Here is a 27,685-nt window from a genome sequence, read left to right as displayed (position 1 = left end):
TTTCACTGACATTCCTCAATGGCATATCATTTATACAAACCTCTCTCATTTATGCTAACAATTTCATTTACTCTTACCAGACACTTTCCTTTTCGTTCGATTCTAAAGGCGCATCGTAAGAACAGCAGATACAGCGAAATGGGCGGAACGTCAGCGAACACAAGAGCACAAGAGGAGCAGCCAGGCTACTGTAGCGATCATGACGCTGTCAGGAGACGCGCGGTGCAATTAACGACGCTCAATAACCCGCTGGGGAGTGCGTGTAAAGAGGGTCCCGGCGGAATTTCGAGCATGCCCCGGTCATGCTTCGTCAGAGCAATTAGCGACGGTGCGTGTCCTAAATAGATTCACTTTCGTTGGCACCTAAATAGCTGACTCTGCTTACCTACCGCTAATCATACGCTGCATCACCGGCTAGGATATAATTCACTATCCACTAAATTGTTTTGGAGAATCAGACACATTCACTGCAATTTTGTGACGTAAGGTGATCTCAATCTTGTAATCGTACCAGAAGCAAGAGAAATCCTCGCGTGAAGTATGATATAAGGATGTATCTAATTGCTCCAAATTAGCATAAAAATTTTCGTTAAACATTCCAGCTTTCAAAAGTAACGGTAATGAGAATTACCGTTATCCTGTAACAGCCAAGCTTTCTTTTATAGCCTAATTTATTTCCGGACAGAGAGACCTTCTGTATCTCTGACTTTTTGGAACTTACAGGAAGAAAAAGAGTTCAAATTTCGTAAGATTTCTAGACTTTCTGAAGCTGATATAACGACAAACTCAATCCCTTTCTTCACAAGAACACCATACAAAATCCCATGTACTTCTATCTAACACTAGTATTTTTTTGACATACTCGGTAATTTCGACAACTCATACCACTCTTCTTTCTATATTTTCTTGTAACTCCGCAGTTTTCTGCGTCTCTGGCTAGAAGGACATCTATGACGGAGAGGATCATCTTCATGAACGACTGGAGCGTGACCTCTTCGAGGTATGCCCGCGTATCCGCCGGCATATCCACTGGGCACGTTATGTCTGGGAGGCATAGCGGAGAATCCGCCGGGACCCTCTTTACCGTTCCCCCCTGCTGGGTATGCGGCGGCACATCATACGGGTACTTCTTCACCATTCCCCATAGAAGTTAAATGTAGTGGCATTTTTTTCAAAAAATCAAGTTTGTATTTTTTTTCTAACTACGCTTCTTTCGCTCCTTCCTTTTAGAAATTCAAGCATACCCGAAATGATCACGAATTGAACTTATGATTTCATGATCCTCTTCCTAAATTTGTCACGTTCTGCTTCTAATTTGAAATATTCGGAAATAAATGCTCACTCAGTATTCTTTCCTTTGCTTTGCATGGCTTCGAATAGAGGATTGCGTCCTTGCACACGCATACTCAGCTCCGCACCGAAGTTGAGAAGAGTAGCGAAACAACGTGGATTTGCTGCTCGTATTGCCAACATGACCGGCACGTATCCTTCATTATTAGTCTGATTGATGAGTGCATGGCAGCTTTCGAATTCCCACAACAACTGAACAAAATGAAGAACATTTTACGTCTGATGTCTGAGCATTGGAAAGAAGAGGGGAATCACAGGAGAGTCGCCATGCAGCTAGAGAACTTCGGTGAATTTCATTAAAAGGGAGAGTAGTTTGTAGAGAGTTTAAATAGCTGCGAACTTCCTCACGAAAAGAATCATACCTCTAGCATCTGGACGCTGGCAAGTGAGGCGTAATGAATGGCATTGTTCCCATTAATGTCTTTCACCAGTACATCTGCACCCATTGTTAGCATTCTTCGCACTATATTTAGGCGACCCATTTCAATGGCCAAAAGCAAAGGATATTTGCCTTCTGGCTGGACCATCACTTTCATAAGGCTAAACAAAGAAAATGGATAATAAAGAAGAATAATCTCGATATAGTAGGTAGGACCAAAAAATAGGTATCATAGGTATCAGTAACAAGTGGAAAACACGATTTCCCCATTATAAAAATGAAGAGGAACCACGCTCTTTATATGTGCAACACTACACGTAAACATTGCCGTGCATAAACGAAATCGAAAACATTCATCCACTTTTCTTGGTCCCTCTATCCCTAACCGCATTACGGTTCTGCCACATTCAAATGTTTTAACACACACTCTGTGGGTTCATGTAATAGTGGAGATACAAAAAAAATTGTGCTTCAGTACACATAAATAGTGTTCAACAGAAGTTTTCGGAATTGTTAACCTTTCTCAGAGCAGTTCGAATGTTCTCTTGTCTTGAAACCTCCGCATATTCTGTTTATGTTTTGTGATACTTTCTCAGAGCATTTCCAACAATGAAAGCAAAAGATTACTACATGTTTAAAGAAAGCGTATAACGACCTCGAGGTGGTGCAGGCCCCCCGTGAGGGGCTAGATTTCGAGCAATGTGTAGGTTGTGGAACCCAACGCGATTCCGGTCACCTTTCCCTGATCGTCGTAAAAAAAATGGGGTGAAAGAGGCTGCTTTTTAAACAAATCATAATACGCTGCCTTCAAGCTTAAATGATCATGGACCACCCTCCAATAAGAAGAAAATAGAAAGAAGAAAAATAACCTGAACTAGAGGCGCATAAAGAAGTACGTCCCCAAAAAGCAGAATGTTCAACATAAATTTATCGAGGCTTCTTGACCACCCATGATTTGGAAATCATGTACGGATTTTCTATTCCTGATGTATTTCTTATTTTTTTTTATTTCTCAGCTTTAACGTCTGCACCGATCCAGATGATGGTGGATTTCATGTTAACTAGTTAAATCAGAACAAGTTGAACAGCTAGCTACGAAAAGTCCACCGCTTTACGCTGAGGCACTTCAAGCAGCATTTAGATCGACTCCTCATTGTCGAAACTTCCTTCTCGTAAGATGTAGATAGACTGCAGGTCAACCTACATCTTATGAGAAGTTTGATATGCGTATTGTTCGAGCCTATTTTCTCAAACTGCAGACACAGAATGGATCCTACATCCTTGCTGCAAGAATTGCTGCAAAAAAAGCATTGTTTGAAACCACTTCTCCACTATGTTAAAAATTGAGATCACCGATAAGGTTCTCGCATTGGAATGTAAAGAAACGGTGAGGCTTTCTACACGTCTTTCTACACGTCTTTACTGAGATAGAAATACCATAAAACTAGAATAAGGAAACGGGAAGGTCTTACGGCTCCACAGATGAGTCATAAACACCTGAAGCCTGATGCAATAGCATAGGCGACTCCGCTCGAAGGCAGAGATCGAATTGAGACCTCACTCACCTTTGCAGTCCGAATGCGGCAAGAAGAATGTATTGCATCAGGCTCCAGTACGTTTTGACTAGACCAAAGCAACACTCCCAAAACAGTGAAAAGCTACGACGTAGTTCTTGTGTAGCAGCTAGTTTGAACGGAGCTGGTTGTCCATGAAACAAAAGTGCGAACAGTTGTCCAGAAAAGTTCTGTGTTCCTGTGCCTTCAAAACGAAAAAAAGATAATCACACTATAATATAAAGCGACAATTCGTGCATTCAGAGCGAATTCTCGAAGAGAAGTCTAATGTATTAAGATCCGGGCTGTCCGCAGTCCACAAGTCCTTCGTCGAAAAAGAGCCGACTTTGGTCTCGATGAATTGGATCGTTGTTTTGGTTCCATGAGCTGGAGCTTATTCCTGTTGAAAGATAAAATTGGAAAGAGTTTGTTTGAATGGATCTCTTCTCGGTGGACCTTCGCATTAATTTTCACGTTTTTATCGATAAAGATACAACAGAGTCTTCCTATAAGCACTGATACCGTCCCAAACCATTAAACTCTCAGGAAACAGACTCCTTGTAGCAATTCTTCGTTGCAACTGTTCTTGAGAGCTAGGCTAAGGAGTTGACGGTGATTCTGAGAATTCTTAGTCACTTCAAACATTTTTTTTTGGCAGATCAGAAGAAATCCTCAATTCGCCAAACCTTGAAAAAAATCCTTTAGTTTCTCGCAGTTTTCCTTTCAATTTTGCTTTGCTTGCTCGGTAAGAACTTGTCCTTTTAACAGACGATAACTTCCAAATCCAAGCTCATTTTTACTATCATTTGAACAGATTTTGAGCTGAAATTTTGAGCTGTGTGACCATTCAAGGTCCGATCATCTCCGTCACTCCTCTTGATGATCTCGCGCATCCATCGAATGTTGACAGTCCGTTTCCGCCCTCTTTCGGGTTTGGCATGAACATGTCCTTCCTCGTTCCATTGCTTTACAACCTTCTGCACATTTCTTGGAGGAACTCCGAGTCTCGATGAAATCGATGAGATTTCATCCCCCTCTTTGCTGGCAGTGTAATAGTGTCGCGACTTGACCAGCTCTTCACTTTGGTATAGTAAATAAATCTTCTTCTTCAAAAAAATTAGCAATAAACAGATATTTCAAAAAGAAAAAGCACGCAAATATGCTTTACACCATGTTTAAAACGGTGCTAACTGTTACGGGGCATGCAATTGTTCTTCAGACTTTATTTGAAACTAGATTCAGAAAGTTCAGCACGAGACGATGACCAAGTCACTACTGATGGTCCGCTGCCAGTGTCGGGAATCGGAATATGCCTCATAAAAAATATTAAATGAATGCAAATGTTTGAGAATAACTTCACATTCTACTCAGTTTGGACCAATTGTCCCAAGTAAAAGTGTACTCGTGTTCACGATCGTTCGAGTCAATAAACAACTCAGCAACAAATATAGGTCCACATTGTTAACCCTCGATTAAAACGACAAAGTCTAATTGAATTCCACTCATATCGACGTTTTTACCAACCAATAGTCGAGGATCAGTGTTGGAGAAAGAAGCTCACCTTTGAAAGGAAGAGTTCATCTTATTCAAATAGTCAAGATTGGCATCAGTGAATAGGTCTTGCCGGTCACAAGCAATGGCAATATGGATCATTCGATAAAGAGGATACTGTTTCAACTTGGCCATTAGGTTTTGAATGGGCTTTTTGGTTTCTGTTGAGCGATCTGAAAAAAAAGTTCAGGTAAAAACAACTCTATCAAAAGGCGCCGATGCCAGTCGCCCGTGTTCACTTCTATTCAGAATCGTTTGAAGTTTACGAACGTATATCAAGTCAGTGTTTTTATCTGTCGTCCATCTCGTCCATTATCAAAAGATCTTGTCGTCTCCTCTAGCCACTATTAGCTCCCACCCTCCGCCAAAAATCCATCAGCATCATCAACTGCTACTCACCAACTTCAGCTGATAAATACGAATTGGAAGCGTTTTAAGAGGAGGAGGAGCTGATTCGTAGCGAAAAGCGCATCTATGAATTTCCCGTCAGAGACGGCCAAACTAGAGAGAGGAATCAGAAGATTTCGATCAAGGAAACAGAAATCGTCTCGTCGAGCTGATTTGTACCGCACTCCGCTCTCCTGAGAATTCTCTTTTAATGAAAAAAAAGATAACCGTTTGTAGCCATGCGAATCGCCCAATGGCACGTCTCGTGCGGAGATCGACCACTTACACGTCAATCAGAGATGATTTGTACCTGACGTTTCAATTGTATCATCCTCTGCAGTGGTTACCATCAACGTTCTTCGAGTGGAAATAGGACTCATTGGGCACAACATTTTAAAAAATCAGTTATTGGCAACGAAAGGGGAAAGACGTCGTCGATTCGAGGACTGAACGTCTCGAAACCACGCGCAACAAACGTGGATCAAGTTTCAAAGGCACCTAGAAAAAAAAAGAGAAGTTCTATTTGTCAAAAGCTGAAAAAAGGACTTCGAGACTTGATCCGAATACATCAAACATTGAACGGTTGGTGGAAATAATCAAACAGAGAAGACGTTTTTTCGGGAGAATCTTTCCGAATACAGGCCCAGGAAAATTCTGGAAGCAGCGCAAAAAAGAACAAATCTAAAGAAATGTCCCAGGAGCTTTCATTAATGTAACATCCCGCTAACAGCCTTGGTAAACAAGAACAGGATTGGTTCCTCTTTTTGTCGTGAGATAGGAAAGATCACTAAGAGCCTCTATTCGAATGTTTTCCGTACGTCAACTCTGCGTCAAGTCCGAGCATCAATGCTAGTGAAGTCCTATCTGACACTTCCTTCAGAAATTCGGGTTGCGGACAAGAACATGAAACCTGCCCCAAGCCATATTGGAACAGTGTAAGGCCTCGCAAATCGTTGTTATCCATAAGTACCTTCGGAACTACAGTCCAATACAATCTCTGAGACTTTTTTGCAAAGTATTCACAATAATCATTCTCGCAAGAGTATAATCCAATGAACTTGACCTAAAGAGTTTGCGTTGTATTAGTTGAACTGCAGACGTTGAACGACGAATACATCTGCTCACGTTCCGCCGCGCAGCAACTTATATCTTAGAGACACAGGTGCCAATACTGTTTCTCGCGACTTTTTTTCACGATTATAAAGCGGAATTGGGCGTCATTAGATGAAATAAACTAAACTGGAGGGAGTACCTGTTCCCAATATCCTGCGAAACCTACGTTTGGCCTCAAGTGCCTATCCACGCCAAGTGCGCTCAATTGAACAAGGCGATCTGCTGGTCTCCTTAACATATGACCAAAGAAGCGAAGACGATTTACTTTAGCCACTTGCCGATATCGGTACAAGATGTTGATATCTTCCACGTGTCATCCGCCACTACACCACATCGACTTCCGCGTAAAGCTCTTTATTGTGGCATACCTTAGGCCAAAAGTACCCAAGCAGCCGTCTAAGTAGCTTCCTTTCCGTGCAATCAGGGAAACGGTAAAGAGGGTCCCGCCGGATTCTCTGCGAATGCCTCCGAGATATGATGTGCCCAGTGGATATGCCGGCGGATACGCGAGCATACCTCGAAGAGGTCACGCTCCAGTCGTTCATGAAGACGCAGACAACCGTCTTAGATGTTCTTCTAACCACAGAGACGCAAAAAACTGCGGAGTTACAAGAAAATATGCAAAGAAGAGTGGTATGAGCTGTCGAAATTACCGAATAAGTCAAAATAATAGTGTCACATAGAAGTACATCGGATTTGTATGGTGTTCTAATAAAGAAAGGGAGTGAGTTTGTCTTTATATCACCTTCAGAAAGTCTAGAAATCTTACGAAATTTGAACTCTTTTTCTTCCTGTAAGTTCCAAGAAGCCAGAGATGCAGAAGGTCCCTCTGTCCAGAAATAAATTAGGCTACAAAAAAGCTTAGGAGTTACAGAATAACGATAATTCTCATTACCGTTACTTGTTACTTTTGAAACCTGGAATGTTCCGTTCTAAAATTTTTATGCACGTAATTTGAAGCTATTAGATACATCCTTATCTCATATTTCACATGAGGATTTCTCTTGCTTCTGGTACGACTACTAAATTGAGTGAATTATATCCTAGCCGGTGATGCAGCGTATGATTAGCAGTAGGTAAGCAGAGTCAGCTATTTAGGTGCTAACGAAAGTGAATCTCTTTAGGACACGCACCACCGCTAATTGCTCTGACGAGGCATGACCGGGGCATGCTCGAAATTCCGCCGGGACCCTCTTTACACGCACCCGTGCAATCAAGCCTTTCCATCACCGTAGACGGCGCTGCCCAAGTCCGTACATCATGATAGGGCGATTAACGGATACGTAGACTCGCAGCTTAACTTCGCGAGTGATGGGAGTCGACCACAAACACTTCGTCGAGGAGTTGAATGCAGAACAGACCTTGGCACATCTAAGCTGTATATCGCTTTGACAGCTGCCGTTGTTCTTCAGCATAACACATGTATCTACGAATTCGATCGGTTGTCTGTCCACCCTGATTCCTGTTCGAATCTCGAAGAGATCCACATCTGCTTGCATTTGTCAGGGCGTAGATGTAGTCCATAGGCTGCAACCAGCTTCGATACAAGGTTGACAACATGTTGAAGTTTCGTCCTGCTTCTCCCTGAATATAACATCGTCAGCGTACTCGAGATCGGTCAAGGGGTGGCCTGATGGTGCTAGGGTGATATCGGCAGGACACCGATCTACTGTTCTTCGCGGAATGTCGTCGATGGCGAAATAGAACAGGAAGCCACTGCTCTTTGTCTTACTCCAGTTACCACTTAAACGGTGTTGTACATCCGGCTGGTGTTCGAACTGCATCAGTTGTTCGTTGATTCATGTCATCAAGCAAGCGAACGAACTTTCCTGGTACTCCATCGGCGCGGAGCGCGTTGAGAAGACGGCCTCGATGAGAAGAGTCGAAAGCAGCTTCAAAGTCCAAAAAGGATAATTACATTGACTTCGAGTACCGCTAACAGATTTCGATCATTTTCCTAACGATGAACACCTGACCAATCCTAGATAGACCAGGATGAAAGCCAGCTTGCTAGTCACGTGTCGTTTCTTTGCTATGTTTTTTTACGTCCTTTTGATAAGTCGGTCCAGTCCTTCTGCTCGCTACCCAAGCTCGATTTCATTGGATGCTTACCTATTGAAGATTCCTGTGACTAATTCCGCAAAATTAATGTGCAGCGGTTATCTAGTTACAATTGGAATTAACATGATCTACCTGACGCTAATCGATTACTAGAAGCCGAATAATTGTTAAGATGCGTGGCTTCATTTGGACAGTTGACCTAAATTTAAGTCGGAGAGTGAGTCAGAGTTGTGCTACATTTTGAGGAAAGTAGTGTACCCATCTTCAAGATGGCACGCACCCTAGATGACATCGTACGCAAGATATGCGTAATCCTTGTCAGTACATTCGCAGACTCCATGGAATCAAGTCACATCGAAATCCTTAGTCTGCGAATAGAGAAGAGAAATCCATCGTGTACAGACTACGGATATTTTCAATCAGCATCGTCAACAGATCTCCTTTACTAGAGCCATCACAGCCGGTTAGTCGCAAGGATACGTGGCGCATCCTCAAGTGACAGATGGAGGACAATCAAATCGCACAATCGCAGATCAAAAGCCCCTTTGTACCTCCCCGAAAACGCAGCTAGATCCAAGTGAGAGAATTCCTGTTTTTGCTGTGCCTGGACTGAACCATGACATTTCTTTATGCTATGCGTCAATCCCGCCAAAAGCCTGTAATAAAATGATGGGGAAGTGCAAGGAAGGCGGATTGGAGTCACTTCCAAGAAATGAGCTTTGTAGGTCTAATCCGGTGGAACACGACGTCCTCCCACGTTCTGGCGCCGAAGGATAGCAACCTGTCCATGGATTGCTATAGTTGAATGAAACGCTAGATACCGTAATAAAAGTCTCCTGGCTGAGGAGGAACGTCTGGTACGGTAGCACAGAACTGGGCTGCTTTAAACTTTTTATTAATTCCTTTCAACCGCCGGGACGGAAAAGTACTAAAATGACGCCTGTAAACACAACACACGTACGCTTTCATCAAAAGCAATCACTGAAGATGTGATGATGCAAGCAAAGATCAAGTACGACGTAATCGAACTGAACGAGACGAGATGGCGTCACACACTGAAAGCCTTCGAGACTGTAGAAAAACTGCTTCTAAGAACATGCAGCGATGCGGAAGTTGATGGGATCGGCGTCCTCGTCAACACAGGCGCGTCAGTGAACATCGATTCTTTCGAACAACTGAAGACCTGAATCGAACTTTGAGCGGATTCGAGGATGTGGATCAACGCCAAGCACTGAAGAAAGAGAAGTTCTACAGAGGAGATCACATCTTCTAAACGATCATAGTTGGCGATTTTAACACCAAAATTGGCCCGGAAGAGCGCCTAAATGAAACGAACAGGGAGAGGGGATTTCCGAGTTTGTCATGACGACTAAAATCATTCGTGAGAACTCGCTATTCCAGAAGCTCCCTTCTCTATGTTAGACGTGGGAGTCACCCGATGGAGGGCACCATAATGAAATTGACCACATAATCATCAGTAAAAGGTTTCGATTGATGGACTTCGCTGTTGTACCAAAGTTCTATACAGTTCTATTCTACATTTTATATATATATATATATATATACATATACATACATATATATACACATGTATTTATACATATATATATACATATATATATATACATATATATATATATATACATATATATATATATATACGTATGTTATGTATATGTACATGTATATGTATATGTATATATATATACATAAATATATATATATGTATATATATATATATATATATATATATATATATATATATATATATATGTATATGTATATACATATAGGACCATCGCCTTCTTTGAAGAAACTTTTCTTTCAAATGGAAAGCAGAGAAAGCTGTAAAATTCACAAAGCGAACTCCCAGCGAACCATCATCGATTGGGACCTCTTCGCTTCGTTAGTCGGCTTATGCAAAGACATCACCAAAGACAGATATGAATGGCTTTAGAGCATCTTCGCGACTGTACGAGGGAAGCGAAGAGTTTCAAAACCACTAAGGGATGCATGTGTCCAAAAACTCTGGAGCTGATACGTCAGCGTGGTGCTACTCGAGCTGCAGGCAACCAAGAACTCTCGTCCGAGCTCTCTAAGAGCTGCAGAGAAGCGATAAGAGAAAACCTCGAAGGGAATAGAGCGGCAGTACTGGCTAAAGCAACAGAGACGGGTAAGAGCATTGGCTACGCCTGTCGGAACTTCGCCAATCGCAAGACGAAGAAGACTGCTCTCCAGAACCTAAACTCAACAACTGCAGAGTGGAGAAAAGAGGTGAAGAAGGTCATTCATGACTTCTATTCAGATCTCTTCAACAGCCACGTTCACTCGCCTCCTCACCACCTGAGAGAAAATGGGCATGTAATCCTGGAGGTCACCATGTCGGTGAAGAGTCGTACTTCATCCGGCCCCGACAGAATCAAGTCTGAAATCTTAAGCACACATGGCCCGTCCTCATCACACAGACGAGGCTCTTCACTCGTTATCTGTCGGAAAGCAAGGTTCCTAAGCAATGGAAAACCAGCAAGACCATACTGTTGTATAAGAAGGGAGACCCTCAAGACATCGACAAGTAACCCCAATCTGCTTACTATCTGTCATTTACAAACTCTTCACAAGAGTAATCAGACAATCAGGATAGAAAGAGCATTAGACGAAGGACAGCCATGGGAGCAAGCAGGGTTTCGAAAAGAAAAGAGAAAGAAAGTACGACTGACCACACGCAGTCCTTTTCGGAACTCATAGAAGAATTGCAGGAGTACAAGATGTCGCTGTCTCTTACTTTCATTAACTTAAAGGCCTCCAAATGAAGCGGTCATCGAAGCCTTGGACAACCACGGAGCCCCTACCAGATACATATAAAGGTTCTTCGAGAGCTGTACACCAAAAATTTGCTATTCCACAACAATATCGTCATCGACGTGAAAAGAAAGGTTCGACAGGGTGACTCAACATCACCCAAAATGTTTAGTGCCACTCTCGAGAACACGATGCGAGGATTGGAATAGGATAACATGGGAGTGAAAGGTGAGGGCCGCCAGTGATGCCATCTTCATTTCGTTAATGACATCGTTCTAACGTAACATCAAGCACTGGTCAGGAAGAACGAATGTTGATCGAATTTGAGGAAACGCGTAAAAACATCGATCTTCAGCTGAACCTGGATAAGGCGATGTTTATGAGAAACGGATGGGTTTCTGATGCCCCATTCACGCTCAACGGAACAAACATATTCGAATGCTCCAGAAGTTAGGTAGGTCGGGAAATCAACATGATGAACGAAGTGACCTCCGAGTTGGGCCGAAGGAAGCGAGCAGTTTGGGGAGCACACAAGAGCATCAAGAATGTAGTGAAGAGGACTAAGAAAATCCGGTTCCGTGCTCACCTATTCAACACAGCCGTTTTTCCTGCTTTGACCTGCGCTTCAAAAACTTGGGCGTTTCGCAAGCAGGAGGAAAATGCGATCAGAGTCATAGAACCCGCAACTGAAAGGATGATGCTTACAGAGTATCTCGCTTTACGCAAGTGAAAGAGGGATTCGAAGCTCAGTCCTACGTCATCGATATGAGATAAAAGACGTTGCCGCAGTTGCCAAGGAAAGTAAAATTAGGTGCGCCTTACAAGCGATGCGTCTCAACGATCACCAAAACAAATGAAAGTATTTAGTGGTGCCCGCAAATTGACGAACAATGGGACAAGTGATCCTAATTAGTATAAGCGAAGCGATTCTATTAAGCGGCGGTCCACAGACATCACAGGAATGCGGTCATTAAGGTCTGCACACACTTAAATTTAAACTTAAATTTCGGCTCCTGGTTTCGCACGTAATATTTTATGGACTTGTTCTAGATGAGGCTTTTGAGAGGATATTTTACAAATGTTCTGACTTTCCAGTCCCTGACGAAAGCGACAGCCTCAAAACGTTAGCCGTAATAAAAAGTGTTAACAATCCTGGCACTTGCTTCACATTGATAATCGACATCTTTTCAATACCTTCGTCCTTCTTGCTCTGACCAAAGCTTCAGCAAATGCGCAGAAAAACATCGCCAGCAAAAGAAGAATGAGGTCATCGTCACTGAACACTCAATCAAAAGATAGATGTTAGGAATGCCCCATTTCACGCAAAAGAAAGAGGGCATTCGCGATTCTATACTGCATCAGTGATCGAAGATAAGAGAAGCTCCCACATTCGCTACGAAAGTAAAATGAGGTGGGTCGGATCGTGATGCGTTTTAACGACAACCGTAGGACTTCGAGAAGTGAGCGACAGGATTCCATGACATATCAAACGCATTAAAGAAAGAACGCCGACCCGCCGCATAGACCTCTTCACCTAGTCCTCTTAAAGAGTCAGGATAATTTTCATGTCCTCTGCTAAAGGAAAAACCACTTGGCAATCCTTGCACGCGATCAGAACAAATAAAGGGGTTACCGGCGTTCACTCGTTCGCTCAATCGACCCGAAGAACAACAATAATTAAGGTGATAAAGCGCCCTAGTGCTCACCAAGCCTTTCATCCTTGCGGGGTCGATAAATTGGTGCCAGATTTGTCTGCGGGGTTAAAAACACTAACTTGACACGTCGGCTGGCCACCGCAAGTCATTGTATAGGCCAGTTACACGTTCGTTAACCTCTGAATTGACGCGAACGTAGGGGGGCACCCCAAGCGGATTGATTAACGCCAGAAACTTTACTTCACTTTATTCCACATGTTCTTTTAGGCAACACTGACCTCTTTCTAACCTTCCCCCGTCATCACCTTTTGTTACAGCGCTTTTAGAAATGTTGCTCCGTCTCCCCGTTCAAATTTACTCTCAAGTTTGATTAGACTATCTACTTCGATATTCCAGTTGAGCGATATTTGGTGCAAGATCACGACGAGCACAGTACAGGAAGTGAACGGATTTAAGTCCCCAAGTTTGACAGATATGTGATCTTCGGGAGTGAGAACTCTCGTCGGACGGACAGAATAATTAGTGGAACCAAATTTCATGTGTGTTATCATACGACCTTCAAACGACGTTACAAACAGAACGGTTCAATGCAATTTTACCAACTGTTCTTAAAAAGGAAAAATGCGGAGACCGAAGGCTAAAAAAAAACCTTTTGTTCTCCTCCTCGGCTCCTAACGGCAATCTTGAAGAGAACGCGCGGTCGTCAATGGGGCGAAACATTGCAGAAGAAACTCGATGAAAAACAGATTCATCGAGGTTTTTTTTTTGCAACTACGAGGTATGAATGAATTCTAATTTGAAAAAAAAAAACATATAACTGAGCGAGAATGACAATAAAGAAGCAAATAAAAGCCTTACCTAAGAGCCTGAAAAGGATGTGGCATTCCAAACACCGACGACAAAGGTCCACCGCATCTTCTAGCACAGCAGATCGAAAAAGGCTGTAAGCAGGCGAATCAGGTGAATCTGAACAGCAAAATTTTTCGCAAACTTTTGACTACGTCCAAGATTTTCTAATCCTCTAGGAGGCAAAGCAACCCATGATAACTGACCAGTAAGAGAGAAAACTACATGATGTAATGGCTCTGCGGGTTTGTTTTTAAACGACCCTTGAACAACTCTAAGCAAACATTCACTATCATGTGCAGGAAACAAAACCTGAAAATACAACCCGCACACAGATCTACAAGTAGATAAATAGATCAACAGATATATATATATATACATACATATATATATATATATATGTATGTACATACACATGAATATATACACACATAAACTCGTATCTAAACTTACACCCGGCTGCGGGAGGCTCCGCCCCTTGGATCAATGCTAACGTGCCGCGAAATTCAAACGGGGATAACGACCACTTACTTCCTCCGTTGTTTCGGAGGAATAAATATGCAGAACGTTACAAACAAAGCACTAAACAACATTTCAACTACTCCTCACACATGAAGAAAAGAGAAGCATCAGAATAAGAAGCGAACACAGGGGAAATAAGAAGATAGAAGTCTCGAATCCAAAAGAACGATAGCAAATAGGACTGAAACATGAACTAATAGCCGCCGTAACTCTGCTAGTGCTCTGAAAGCTTCGTGTTTCTTGAATATAAGCTGTTATAGCGTCATTTTCGTTGTCAGAAAGGAACATCAATTCACAAATTCACTGTAGTGCTTCGCTTATAGCAATGCAGAGAGACCCCATTAAAAGTGAACATAGCAGTTGCAGCAAAAGACGCTACTAATTACGGGGAAAGAAATCGAATAAAATAGGGGAACGGCCAAGAGGTACCCGTATGATGTGCTGACGTGTATCCAGGAGGCTAATGAGCGTCGTTAGTTGCACCGCGCATCTCCTGATACCGTCATAATCGCTATAGTAGCCTGATTGCTCCTCTTGTGCGCTGCGCATGCGCTCTACATGAACATTATATCAATGTAAAATTTAGAAAAGGTAAAATGTAGAAAGGAGTTTAAAGAATGTATGCAAAGTAATAAGCACATAAAGTTGCTGTACGCATAGCTGCTGCAGTCGTAAATTGAACACGAATTCGTTGAATAGCCTCGTGACAAACACATATTTATGCACTGCGAGCTTACATAGAAGAGTTAGGGGTGAAATTTGTGAAATTGTGAGATGTGTGGAAATATATGCATGTTGTTCTTTTCCCTGCAACATCTTTTTAAGATAATCATTACTTATGTGAAGTTACATTGGATAGAAGGACCTACTTCTTCTCTCTTATTTCCAATAATATGCGCTTAGTTTGCTATATCCGAACACCAGAACACCAGAATTTGCTGCGTCAATTCGTTTTTCACTTCCCTCCCTTCAAAATTCGCAGTATCCACCACTTCGTCGCGGCGCGAACATCGCACGCGGCGTTGATTAGAGCAATAGGTAAGCGAGGTACAGGTGATCTCAGCTGGTCGTGGAAGATGTCTAGGTGGTGGTGTGGTAGCCGTAATTACGAGGAGGTACGCGGTGCTGAAGGGAGGACAGGAGCGGTCAGCCAGTTTTCACGGGTACCTCTTGTCCCGCACAGTGGAACGGTCAAGAGGTATACGTATGATATGCCGCCACATATCCAGGAGGCTAATGAGCGTCGTTAATTGCACCACGCGTCTCCTGACAGCGTCGTGATCGCTACAGTAGCCTGATTATTCCTCTTGTGCTACGTCTCGCTGACGCCCCTCCCACACCACCTTCCCTGCCCATTTCGCCGCGTCTGCTGCTCTTACGAGGAGTTTTCTCCGCCGCGCCCGCAACTCTTGCGATGCGCTTTTAGAATCGAGGGAAGAAGAAAATGCCTGGTCTTAGATGTTGTTTGAAACTCTATATAAAGTACACTTGTAAGTTAATATAAATGAAAGAGGTTTGTATATATGCCATTTAAAAATGCGAGTGAAAATGAAAATATCCTGTTTTGACTTGTTACATGCAAATTAATCATCTATCACTGGGCTGAGTAAAACTGCCATCGAACGCCCAACGAGGCGTGGATAATGCCTCGCAGACAGGCATTGTACCTGAAGGTAGATCTCGAAGATACAAAGGTCATTGTTCGCCACTAATACACCTAACCCGTCATATTGATTGTATGTGGAGAATAGATACAAATGAAGCGATAAACGCTGTTGAAAGAAGTATGAAGAACCATGTAAAGTTTTATTCTATAAAACGTAAAAGGAAATACTAAAATATTTAAGTTGCGCTCGATATAAACATTATATCCATATAAAATTTTGAAAAAGTAAAATGTAGAAAGGAGTTCAAAGAATGCATACAAAGTAATAAGAAAATAAAGTTGCTGGGCGCATAGCTGCTGCAGTCGAAAGTTGAACGTGAATTCGTTGAATGACATCGTGACAAACACATGCCTATGCACTGCAGGTTTATATAGAACAGTTTGGGCGTGAAATGTGTGAAATTATGAGGCGTATGAAAATATATTCATTTCTTTTCCTTTATTCTTCTTATTCTTTTGCCTGCAGTATCTTTTTGAGATAATCTTTATTTGTGCGAAGTTACTCAAGTGAGGTCAATGTAGAACATGCATATCACTCTTATGAATCATCATATCTTTGACTCTTTGATACTCTATGATATGTCTCTGATAATATATCTTTTAATTGGATAAAAGGATCTAGTTTTTCTCCTTAAATCCCGATCATCTGCGCTCAATTTACTAATTTCGTACACCAGAACTTGGTGCCTCAATTCGTCCTACACTCTTCTTCCTTCTAAATTCGCAGTATCCACTGCTTCGTCGCGGCGTGAATGTCGCGCGCAGCATTGATTAGATAGCAATAAGGGGGCGGGGTTTAGATGATCTCAGGGGGTCGTTGAGGATGTCCAGCTGGTGGAGTGGCAGCCGTGATTACGCGGAGGCGCGCGACGCTGAAGGGAGGTCAGGAGCGGTCAGCCGGCTTTCACGGGTACCTCTTGTCCCGCACCCAATAAAATACTAAGTTAATTAAGTACTAAGCATTATTAGCTGTGGAAAGGTTTACATTAACAGTGAATCTACATTATATACTTTTCGTATATTAATCTTTAATACTATTTTCACCTATGAAAGTGTAGATAAAAATAATCACTTTGACACGATTGCAGGAATATGATCATGGAATATTAGGAAAGGAAACTACTGCTTCAAAAGAATCTAAGTTTGCTTACATGGCCATATGGAATCCGTAGAGTGGAACACGGAACAGATCCCTAAGATCTATGTATTACCACCATGGATTTCACAATTTCGTAACACGTGATCAAGTCAGTCTACTGTCTTCTTTCAACATCACTTTCAATATCATCGCCTTTCACTCCATTTCTTTCAATGTTCTAATTGCTTGATTTATACAATAATTAGAATATCATGATGTTCTATGCTACTTTTTTGCACTATATAATAAATTATCATGATAAGTAATTATCCAAAGTCCATTAAACTTTTCTATCCCTTACTTAGACCCTCTTCACAACTTTCTGCAGAAACACTGGCATTTTTGTTACACATCACTGTCAAACATTACCTTTCCATCAGTCACTGTATAGATTCTGAATTCGAAGAGAAGTTGACCTCTCTTTTATCTAAACGCATAAACTGATTGGATGTAGCAGAAAACATGTACTTTTTTTACAATTAAAGCACTTCGTGAGTCTTCGCTCAAGAAGTCGAAAGAAATACTATCGAAACTTACTGAAATTTACAAGTCTGAGTGAAATCTGAAAATCATTAGTAAATATTGTTCTAAACTGCTGTAGCTTTTCTTTTCAATTTTTCACAGTCTTATTCCAATACTGAAACAAGATGATTCAGGACGCACTCAGTGGAGAAAGTACTATGTCCAATGTGTCCAAAGGTGCTGAAAAAGAATCTCTACTCGCACTTGAAAAAAAATTCACAATTTTCCATAGTGGACTTTGTTTCGTTGCACTCTCGTGATCTATCTAGTGTCCGCGTTGCGATTCCTACCTTCCCGATCATCATGCATTAGTCGCTCATTGTTTTGAACAACATGCTGAAGACGGAGCAGAAGGTCGTCCGCAAGATTATTCACTGATCAGAGAAACTTTTGCGAAGAAAACCGAGTTTGAGGTAATCATGTAACATTTCACTACATACGAAAGTTCCCACAAAAATAATAGACATTAAGGCCTGACGTGACGATATGTGCAAGAGATTTCAAATCACTTTCTACAGCCGTACACGCAAAGATAAGCGAGTTGCGCTAAGGTGCTTTTTGAGTGATTTCAAGGATGTTTTCACGCAGAATGAACGGAAAGAATCTTTCAGATTCAATAGATCAGGAGAATATCAAGTGATAGGGAAAGAAAGAATCGGGACCTCCAGGAAAGAAAATAAGTACTGCTCTGCGCATTTGAATGTCATATACAACGACGATAGCAATGTTAATGTTATTGGTTGTTTTGGACATGTGGGGCAAGAAATCAATCCAGCGCCATTGAAATGGACAAAACATGATGGAGAATACTTGAAAAGCCTAGTATAAGGTGTAAGGGGTTTAAGGTAAAATTTTATAGATTGATAGCGGTTTGAAGAATACTCTGTGATTTTCTATTTCAGATTTTAATTTCGATTATATTGTGAAGAAAATGAGGGAAATTAACACTCCAAGGTTATCGAAGCTATATTACATCACTAAAGCTGATCTATGGTGAATACTATTCTAACAAGCCATTTTTACAACTACTTTTATAAGTTTGTTCAGGAATATTGTCGTAAAGTACAAATTACGACCCGGTTGCCGCAATGATGAAGACATGACGTTTTCGAAAAAGAGAGCTGAAGAGAAAAACTTGACGGACTGAATACATGTGCTAAACTTAGCTCATGACAGGAGTGGTAAAGCATTTTTGACCGGTGAGTTGCAACAGCACTAGAGGTACTGCTCTGTGAAGCTCCTGTCTTGATTTTCAGTCGTCATCACGCCTACACAAGAACAGTGGCTGAGAGAATATTCGAATAGAGGAATAGCCGTAGATGATACATCACCCGGTACAACCTCAGGCTAGCAGCCCTCATGGTGGCAGATAAGAAGGACCGCGGACTTGCTGCAGGTAAATCATTTCATACTTTCTCTTCGTCCAATCTACTCTATTTAGCGTTTATTCTGTGCCACACCATGACTGCAGATGATATTAAAGTTCTCTTTGGCGAAATAAATATTTCCTGACTCCAGAGCTTTCCTGCTGTTTTGCCGTTTCCACATTTTGCAAACTTGGATGAGAAAGGCAAAGGAATTAGTCAGAGTAAGTTCACAAAAATATTCTGCAATTTTCCTTTTAGGCTGATTTTTTTCAAATTTCAGTCTGACATTCGAACTGCACTTTAAAAGGCTCTTTCTGAGCTTCTGAAGATAACAGATGAGGCATCGTTCCAAAAATCGTTCAACGGAGATCCTTAGTTACCTAAGCAGTCAAGGACAGGACAATTTCATTTCTTACCTGCATCATAACTATCTAGGTATATCTTACCTATCTTATCTACATTACGTGTATAGGATACCTTCTCTGAAGGTTTTCCCATTTTCAAGCAGGATCAGAGAGTGGGCCTGTTTTCAGCGTCAGGAATTAGCATTCAACACCACAATGATTGCGGAACGTTGGCACGGAAGGCTAAAAACTGAGAACTTGCATCGAAATGCCAACGCTAGGGCGGATTATCTACTTGACCTACTTATAAAAGTTCCGAATGAGCTGGCTGAGTCTTATTTTATTATTGTGAGTAGGCATATCTATGCATGACTGTAGAAATCCCAACTATTGTTTTTTCAAAGGACAGGAGGAATCTGGCTCGGCCGTTTCGTATCCGTGAGAGCAATGCGGCACACAGAACAGCAATCAAAGATCACGAACCAAACAAAGATCGAATCAGGGAACTAGAAGATAGAAAATGCGATGTGGATGCTATAACAACAGACAGGACTTTTAGCGTTGAAATGGAAATTGAACCTTGTCCATGTGATCCAAAGGTGAGCACCAATCTTCAAAAAGTGGTACTTTTTAAACGCAATGTGATTGAATGTTTCAGGAGAATCTTCACAGTACCGTTTGTTCTGTGTGCCCCTACCGATTCGTATGTTCATGCGCAAGTGCTTCAGCTGTCAGCTGTGCTCACCAACATGCAATAATGATGTTCGGGAATGTAGAACTGGAGAATATCGGAGCTGCCGCGCCAGCTGTGGAAGGAGACGAAAATTGCGTGGTCAGTGGAAGTAGCGCAGTAGAACATCATCCACCAAGAACTTCCGCCGAGGCACCACTGCTAGGGGAGTCTTCAAGGGTTGAGTCACGACTTGTACAATATGCAGATACCAGGGTGAGACGAGCAGAGTTATGGAGATCTGCTCAATCAGTAAGTATTTTGAAGTTTCTTTTTTGAAAGTATGGATTTCATGGCATATAGGGAAGAGCTTTTCAGAGTTACATCATCATCAACGAAAAGATCAGGCTTCTTGTCAAAATGGATTCAGATGAATCGTTAGAGAAGTTAGCCGCAATAATTGCTCGAATGAAAGCTGTAGAAGATTTTGCTACAGCTGGTGATGAGCCACAGTCATCAATTATTCCACGACCTGAAATGTCGGGTCGTGGAGCGGAACCTCAATCCACGGCTATAAGAATGTACACGATAATAACTCTTTAAATTAAAAGATTTGTACAATACAGGAATAATGTGACTTTTTTCCTGGCGGTGAACAGAAAAAACAAAAAGCTATTCTGGTCAAGAAATCAAGTGAACAAATTGCGATTGATCCTGACGAACGTAACTTTTGAGGAGTCTGTCTATTACGCGACCCTCTTTTGCCAGAGGACATGGATCAAGGAGAGTACGAGGCCCAATATAAGGACTGGCTTCGTTGCGATAATGGTACATGCGATGTGCGTTAAAGCAAGGCAAGGCATAACATACAAAGTTTGTATGGCTTGCGAAAAAGGCGATACGTGTTCAATTTTCCTGGGAATGAATAGACGTTTCCTTGGTTATTTGATGAAGGTACTGTTTTCGTGTTTTTTTACTTGTATATCCAAGAAAATTTTGGCATTTCTGAAAGTTGTTGCCCCAATAAAAATGATAAATAATGTATACATAATGATGATAATGAAACAATAATAAAAGATGATAGAAGATGCATGTGATGTAAGATGAGGAAGGAAAGCGGAGAAAAAAAGTGATGCAGAGGAGAAAAGAAGGGCAGTAGAAGAGAAGTTGAGGAAAAAGCTTACGAAAAAGAGTAAGGTCAAGAAGAAATGGAGGAAGGACAGCAAAAAAGATTGAAGTGAAAAGAATGAAATATTTAAAGTGAAAGAAAAGGTTACAGTGAAAATAAATGCTGCAATCAGCCGTACAAAGGAAGAAGAGATAGAAAACAAAAAGAATCTCCAGAAAAAAAAAACAAAGGTACAACTACAAAACCGGAAGAAAACAAGGGAAACAACAGAAAAACAAGTAACAACTAACCAAAAGAAAAGTAACAGGAAAGGACGAGGACAGTGACGATCACTGTACTAAAAATAAAAGAAAACAAAACAAACAACAATTAAAACAGAACAAAAACGAGTTAACCAAAATACTAGGGGAAGTGAAGAGAACAGAAATCGTTAGCACACAAAAAGAAAGAAAACAAAAGAAGTTAAACACAGAAACAACACGAAACAAAGCAACGAAAGAATGAACAAAGAAGAGGAATTCAAGAAAAGCAGATGGAAGAGAAACAGTGCAAGAACAAAGAATAGAATAAGGATGCAAAATAAAAATAAACGAAAAAAAGCTGAAGAAGAAAGAAGATACACTTGAGAGCCACAAATCATCGAATCTACCTGACCTACCTGAATAAAGTGCGGTGGGCTACATGATATCAGACCTTAGAATGCTGTTCAGTACTTGTTTTGCAAGTTTCTCCGTGCCTACTCCGAAACAACGGAGGAAATAGCCTGTCATTACCCATATTTGAATTTTGCGCCACGTTAGCATTGGTCCGGGGGACGGAGCCTCCCGCAGCCGGGTGTAAGTTCAGATACGAGTCACACATAAACATACATATACATGAACAATATAAGGCCAGCAAGACCGTGCTATTGGATAGGAAAGGGAATATACTTGACGCCGGCAGTCTTCGACTCTAAGGATAAAGAACAAAGTGTCGGGCGTTAATAAGTCCACTTCAGATGAGCTACCGCATCCACTTCAATTCAATGGTTTGAGGTTTACTAATGTGTAACTGGCTTATACAATAACTTTCGGGATCGCGATATTTTGAGCATCAGGCTTTCGTACCGTTTTTCCTGTTCGAAGTTGTTATGGAGTGCTCGTTGCAAATGGGTTTCTTATGAATCGTAGGCGGGGCTTTCACAAACTTTCAAAGAAAAAAAAAAAAGATGTCGATGTGAATGAGCCAGGGCACTTTTTCCTTTCTGGGGGTTTAGGTAAAAGCTAGGTGGTTCTAGAAGATTCCTAGCCTAAGGTACGTAAGAACGCTGCGCTTCGGTTTTATCAAAAAAAAGAGCATTTGGAATTCTTGGTATTTCCATTCTTTTTCACATCTCTAGTTTCTCAATTTGAATCTAAGCGAGGAAGCTGTTTGAAGCAGTTTGACTGCACTTTTTGAAAGTAACTACATGTGTGGCTGAGTCCTAAACAGATGTATTTTTGGAAAACGGGGAATGACAAACAACACCTATGTGAACGCAAAGAGAACGTTCTGCACTTTATTAAAAAGCGTTAAATTATTGAAAAGGGGTTGCTATAAGTAGGTTACTGCAGACGCGCTAGATGCTTCTTGCGATATGAATGTCTCTAACAATATGTAACATTCCCGCAACCGTGCATGAATGCGATAATACGTATCATAAAGGACGAGGCGCAGACAAAGGATCATCCGGCATATTCCGGCATTCGTGGTTCGTTATTACCACTGTGATCTCATCACACGCTATCCTCAAACATGATTGAGGGAAGGAACTGCTTCAAAACCAACATTATATACAGAACAGCTGAAGGAACAGTTGATGTAATGCATGCGTTTGAGTTTTTTTTCTATTGCCGCTGCTGACATTCCAACAATCCCATCCCCTTGGTAATGACGTGACCATCTCGGTGGCTTTGTGAGTTGGGGAAATAGTTGATAACTCATGTCATTGATTGTTCTCCATTGCTGCCGCTGTCATGGTATTGATTCCACCACACTGAGTGATGACGTGGAGATGTCGTGATCTTCTCAGAAATTTTGTGATGCGTTCTTCATCCTCTTTATAACTACACCAAAGTGCATCAGGATTTCTCGCAGGTGATATGATATAACAGTGGTAGAAGCAAAAGCCAAGAAGATAATACGTAATACAGACAAAGTTGACTGATATATTAAGTACAAAAACCATCAGGCGAAACAGTGTCGGCTGAAAAGTGTAGTTTTGGGTGACTATTATGCAAATTTTTCGTTCGTTAAGGAAGAGACCCGTTCGATATCCACTCAGCAAGTAATGAATGCAGGAATTGACGCGAATACGAAGATGGTTTCCACACAACCACCGATGCACTTCAGAATGGTTTTACTTTGTTTTATGTTTTGTTTTTAAAATGACAGCCACCACATTTTAACTCGATTAAATTCCGACAAGAAATATCTCACTGTGATGAGTTTAGAAGTATAGAGCCACCTGGGACTTTCTATTAGGTTCCGACCACCGTCCAGTTCTTCCAATCCTGAAGAAATGGTTACAAAGATGTTGGAGGATTCTACCCCATCGAATATCAACATGCAGGTCTGAAAGATGAAGAATACAAGAAAAACCACCAGCTGGTGCCGATTTAATTGGAGTACGATCAGAGGGAAGCTTAACGATGCGGATTCCTTAACTAAGTATATCCGTTTAACAATAACCGTATAACAAGTTTCTGCAACGTCTAAAGCAAGAGTTGGTCCAAATCAATACAGCTGACACAACCGACCAAGCCGAATTAGTCATCTACGCGAATCTTAAACTGTAATGAACACTCTTTCCATGTTTATTTAGAAATGCTTGGGTCCTCATCGGTCTTAAGAGAAGTTGGTTACGCAATGAACAGACGTAGACAGATAAACAACTTCTACCGAATTATTAAATGAAAGATTACCTTATGTGCTCGAAGAAGTTCCAGAGGAAACAAGGTGATCTCATTCGGATCTGAGGGGATCCAATAGTCTTCTCCAAAGATGCTTTCCCTAGCTGAAGACCAAAGCTCACCTAACTTAGATGACACCTGAGCCAGAGAAAACAAACTGAAATTGAAGATATTATCTGAACGTTATGAATAGAAGTACGACGCCAAAGCGAAATCAAACAAATGTTAATAATTATGCAAGTATACATTGCAAACAAGCGTATGCATCTACACAAAAGGCTCCAAAAAAGAGGCGCAAAGCGCTCACAAAATTTTCTATTTTCAAGTAGCAGCCATCCCAGGATCTTAATCTTCCTTCAGAAGTTTTGCACAAAAAAAAAATGTGTTTTACGTGTTATCTAACACCACAACACTTTGGAGGCACATCGAAAGAATTAATGTCAACACGATAGAGGATCCTTCGACTTGACGTTTTGAATCTATATTTCAAAAAGAAATACACAACAATGAGAAGAGGAAGGAGAATGGAAAAAGAGAAAAGAGCCGGAAAAAAGAAGCCGCCGTACCTAGGTTTATAGTTGCTTCGTTCATTCGTGGGTGATGAAGGGGCTGTCCACACTTCTACATCTCGATTCTCTCCATCGTCTCTGGCAGATGCGTTACCTGTAAAACCTTGATAATTACATTACCTGATATTAGAAATAACAGATAACATCAAGAACAGAATGAGTGCTGACATCTACGCTTACTAGAAGTCGAGTTAAGCTATGGCATATACAACAAGTAAACCACACCTTCCCCCGACACTTCCTGTGTTGTTTCTACATTCTCCCAAGAGCCATTTCCCTCCTCTTGCTCATACATCGTAAATCCAACTTTCAAATTTCTTTTCTGTCAAAATTAGCAGAAAAACAACCTAAAAAGACGAGTGAAAGGAGCAGAAAAACCAGTTACCAAGAGGCTCTAGAAATCCGGAGAGGAACAAGTTATTAGACTGTAATCCTGACAACTCTATACTTCACAAGACAAGAAAGCCCGCTGTAGAGATAATACATAGAGACTCGGGCAAGTAGTCCTCCGACTGATAGACAAAACGAATTACTACAGTCCTTCTCACAGTGATCACACATGTAGGCGTCGAGTAAAATTTGCAATGTGTGTGTAGGAACAGCTCACAAAAAAAAACACGCATACAACTTATGCAAGCGTATAAAAGTCGACCTGGGCGGAAATGGATGGCGTAGAATATATTGTTGTGTGTGTCTACAAACATACCACATACCGCGCCGACACTTATAGTCGGGTCAAAACGACATGAAACACGGCCATTTGCGCAAGCGGCTGCGCTCAAAGCGGAACGGTGGAGCGTAGCGGTTGGGATCGTGTAAAGATCCACGCTACACCTCTGCAGTTCGCCATGGTCCCGCCTCGATTCCAACCACTGTCTCCACCGCACCGCTTCCGAGTGTTTCATGTCGTTTTGACCCAACTATACGACATCCTGAAGTAATATTTCCTGATTTTAATTTCTACTTTTTTCATAATTTCATGTGCTTGTGAGGTGATAATATTCCTCGTGATTTCTCTCGTTGTCAAATTGCTTGTCTCTTGCATATCCGTTGCGTACGTTTGCATACAAGTTTCTGGTCAAAAGTCGTTTTTTCTTCTTGCTTTTACTTCTGCGGATTTTTGCAACACTATTTTACTGAGTCACAAAGAGATTGTTTGATATTTTCCATTTTGTACTAATGCCTATATTTTGACTCTGTAGGCGGATATTGCATTCTGTGTTAACTAATCTGGTGGACAATACTACTACGCTCCTATAGCGAAACCATCCGCTATTATTACAGCCGTCAAGGAGGACGTAGTGGTCGCAACTACGGAAAGTACACCAGAAACGACGTCAACTCTATAATTGTCATTCTTTTTCGAGTCACCTATCGTTGTTATTCGCCCGTGCATGCGGGGCGGTGTGCCGCCAATTACTGTATTTAATTTATTCCTTTATTTGCTTGCTCGCTGATGCCGTTGATTATTCATTAATGTAAATATCCGTAAATGTATGAATAGAAGTTTAATTACCCAAGTTTGAGGTCTAACCTGCGGTGGCGCAGTGACGGCGAACGGCTAAAAACCCGCCTGGCTCTCAACCGAGGAAGGGAAGCATAAGAAAGGAACACGGAAAGTTAAGCCGTCACACACACAACTCCGTTATATTCATCCTTCAACTTTTCCTATTTTCCATTCTTTCCGCTGTGAAACTTTCCTATTTACCATGGGTTAATGTCATGCCATTTTCTTTCAAATAAGATGTGTATGAATATTCTACCAACCCATATGTTCGAATATTCTACCAACCCATATGTATTCCAGTTTCGTGGAGAGTTATTGAATAGCTGTAATAAAAATAATAATAAGTAAAAATAATAAGTTATAATAAAGTTAGGTATGTGTTTAGTTTGTAAACGTCCACAGTATTTAGTGCAAATCGTTCGTGAGAAGTTAATAAATACTAGCATTTGTTGTAATTGTGAATATTCTTGCTATCGTTGTGCTAATACCACTTGAAGAGCCAAAGAGGAACTCTCATTCATATGTGCGGGAATTGCGCGCTCTAGCAACACCGTCCTCCACAATGATTTACCGCCTCATAGTGGCGTGGAGGTGACACTGGGCGTCGAACTGCGATGCACAGCGGAGGTTCGTCCTCCGGCAGGGTCTCCCAAGCTGAGAAGGAGTTCGACAATCCTCGGAATCGGAAAGCCTAGCTAAGAGTAAACCACCGCTAAGATTCACCGCCATCTTGGCAAAATGTCGCAAGGTGTGACCTGTGGTGAAAGCCAAGCTCACCGTGGCATGGCTGCTTAGTTTGGGGAAAAGTCTTTTTGCCACTCCAGTATACTCACTGCCTCAGTACCCTGCACACTGGGCCCTGCCGTCTCAGACGTCGGACGGCATGGCGAAAGCATCTCCGGTTCCTCAGGACGTCTTTGATTCTTAGGAATCTGGTGCCGGCGCACCAACTCGACCCCGGTAGACCCCTCGGACTCCATTTTGCAGGTTTATGGCGCTGATGGACCCGTCGCACCTCTTTCTATAGGTATCTGGCGCCGTCCCCCCAACACGACGCCGGTGGACACGTCGCACCCCCTTCTATAGGAATCTGGTGCCGGCGCACCAACCCGACGCCGGTAGACCCCTCGGACTCCATTTTGCAGGTTTATGGCGCTGATGGACCCGTCGCACCTCTTTCTATAGGTATCTGGCGCCGGCCCCCCAACACGACGCCGGTGGACACGTCGGACCCCATTTTGCAGATTTGTGGTGCCGGCGCACCAACCCGACCCCGGTGGACCTCTCGGACTCCATTTTGCAGGTTTATGGCGCTGATGGACCCGTCGCACCTCTTTCTATAGGTATCTGGCGCCGTCCCCCCAACACGACGCCGGTGGACACGTCGCACCCCCTTCTATAGGAATCTGGTGCCGGCGCACCAACCCGACGCCGGTGGACCCCTCGGACTCCATTTTGCAGGTTTGTGGCGCTGGTGGACACGTCGCACCCCTTTTTATAGGTATATGGTGCCGGCGCACCAACCCGACGCTGGTTGACCCGTCGCACCTCTTTCTACAAGTATCTGGCGCCGGCGCACCAACCCGACCCCGGTGGACACGTCGGACCCCATTTTGCAGATTTGTGG

At 42.1% G+C, this 27,685-nt stretch overlaps 1 protein-coding gene across 2 annotated transcripts; it reads right to left on the bottom strand.

Annotated features, from left to right (window-relative positions):
• Positions 1-1,266: 1,266 nt before the first annotated feature.
• Positions 1,267-27,038, bottom strand: RB195_024985 (uncharacterized protein; the record flags this gene model as incomplete). 2 transcript variants are annotated; one of them, XM_064212952.1, is made up of 11 exons in its annotated part: positions 1,339-1,542; positions 1,713-1,890; positions 4,844-5,006; positions 13,707-13,814; positions 13,901-14,006; positions 23,995-24,139; positions 24,549-24,645; positions 24,777-24,873; positions 24,937-24,945; positions 26,630-26,749; positions 26,892-27,038. In XM_064212952.1, 11 exons carry the CDS (start codon positions 27,036-27,038, stop codon positions 1,339-1,341), a joined length of 1,374 nt encoding a protein of 457 aa, XP_064068832.1. The 2 variants fall into 2 exon arrangements, with proteins under 2 accessions (XP_064068833.1, XP_064068832.1); XM_064212951.1 differs by lacking the exons at positions 24,937-24,945; positions 26,630-26,749; positions 26,892-27,038 and adding an exon at positions 1,267-1,288 and having other exon boundaries at positions 1,343-1,542; positions 24,777-24,846.
• Positions 27,039-27,685: the final 647 nt, after the last annotated feature.

The sequence above is a fragment of the Necator americanus genome, chromosome X (assembly GCF_031761385.1).
Source record: "Necator americanus strain Aroian chromosome X, whole genome shotgun sequence".
Lineage (NCBI taxonomy): Eukaryota > Metazoa > Nematoda > Chromadorea > Rhabditida > Ancylostomatidae > Necator > Necator americanus.
Note: the sequence above shows the minus strand (reverse complement) of the source record. Positions and strands in the feature narration are given on the sequence as shown.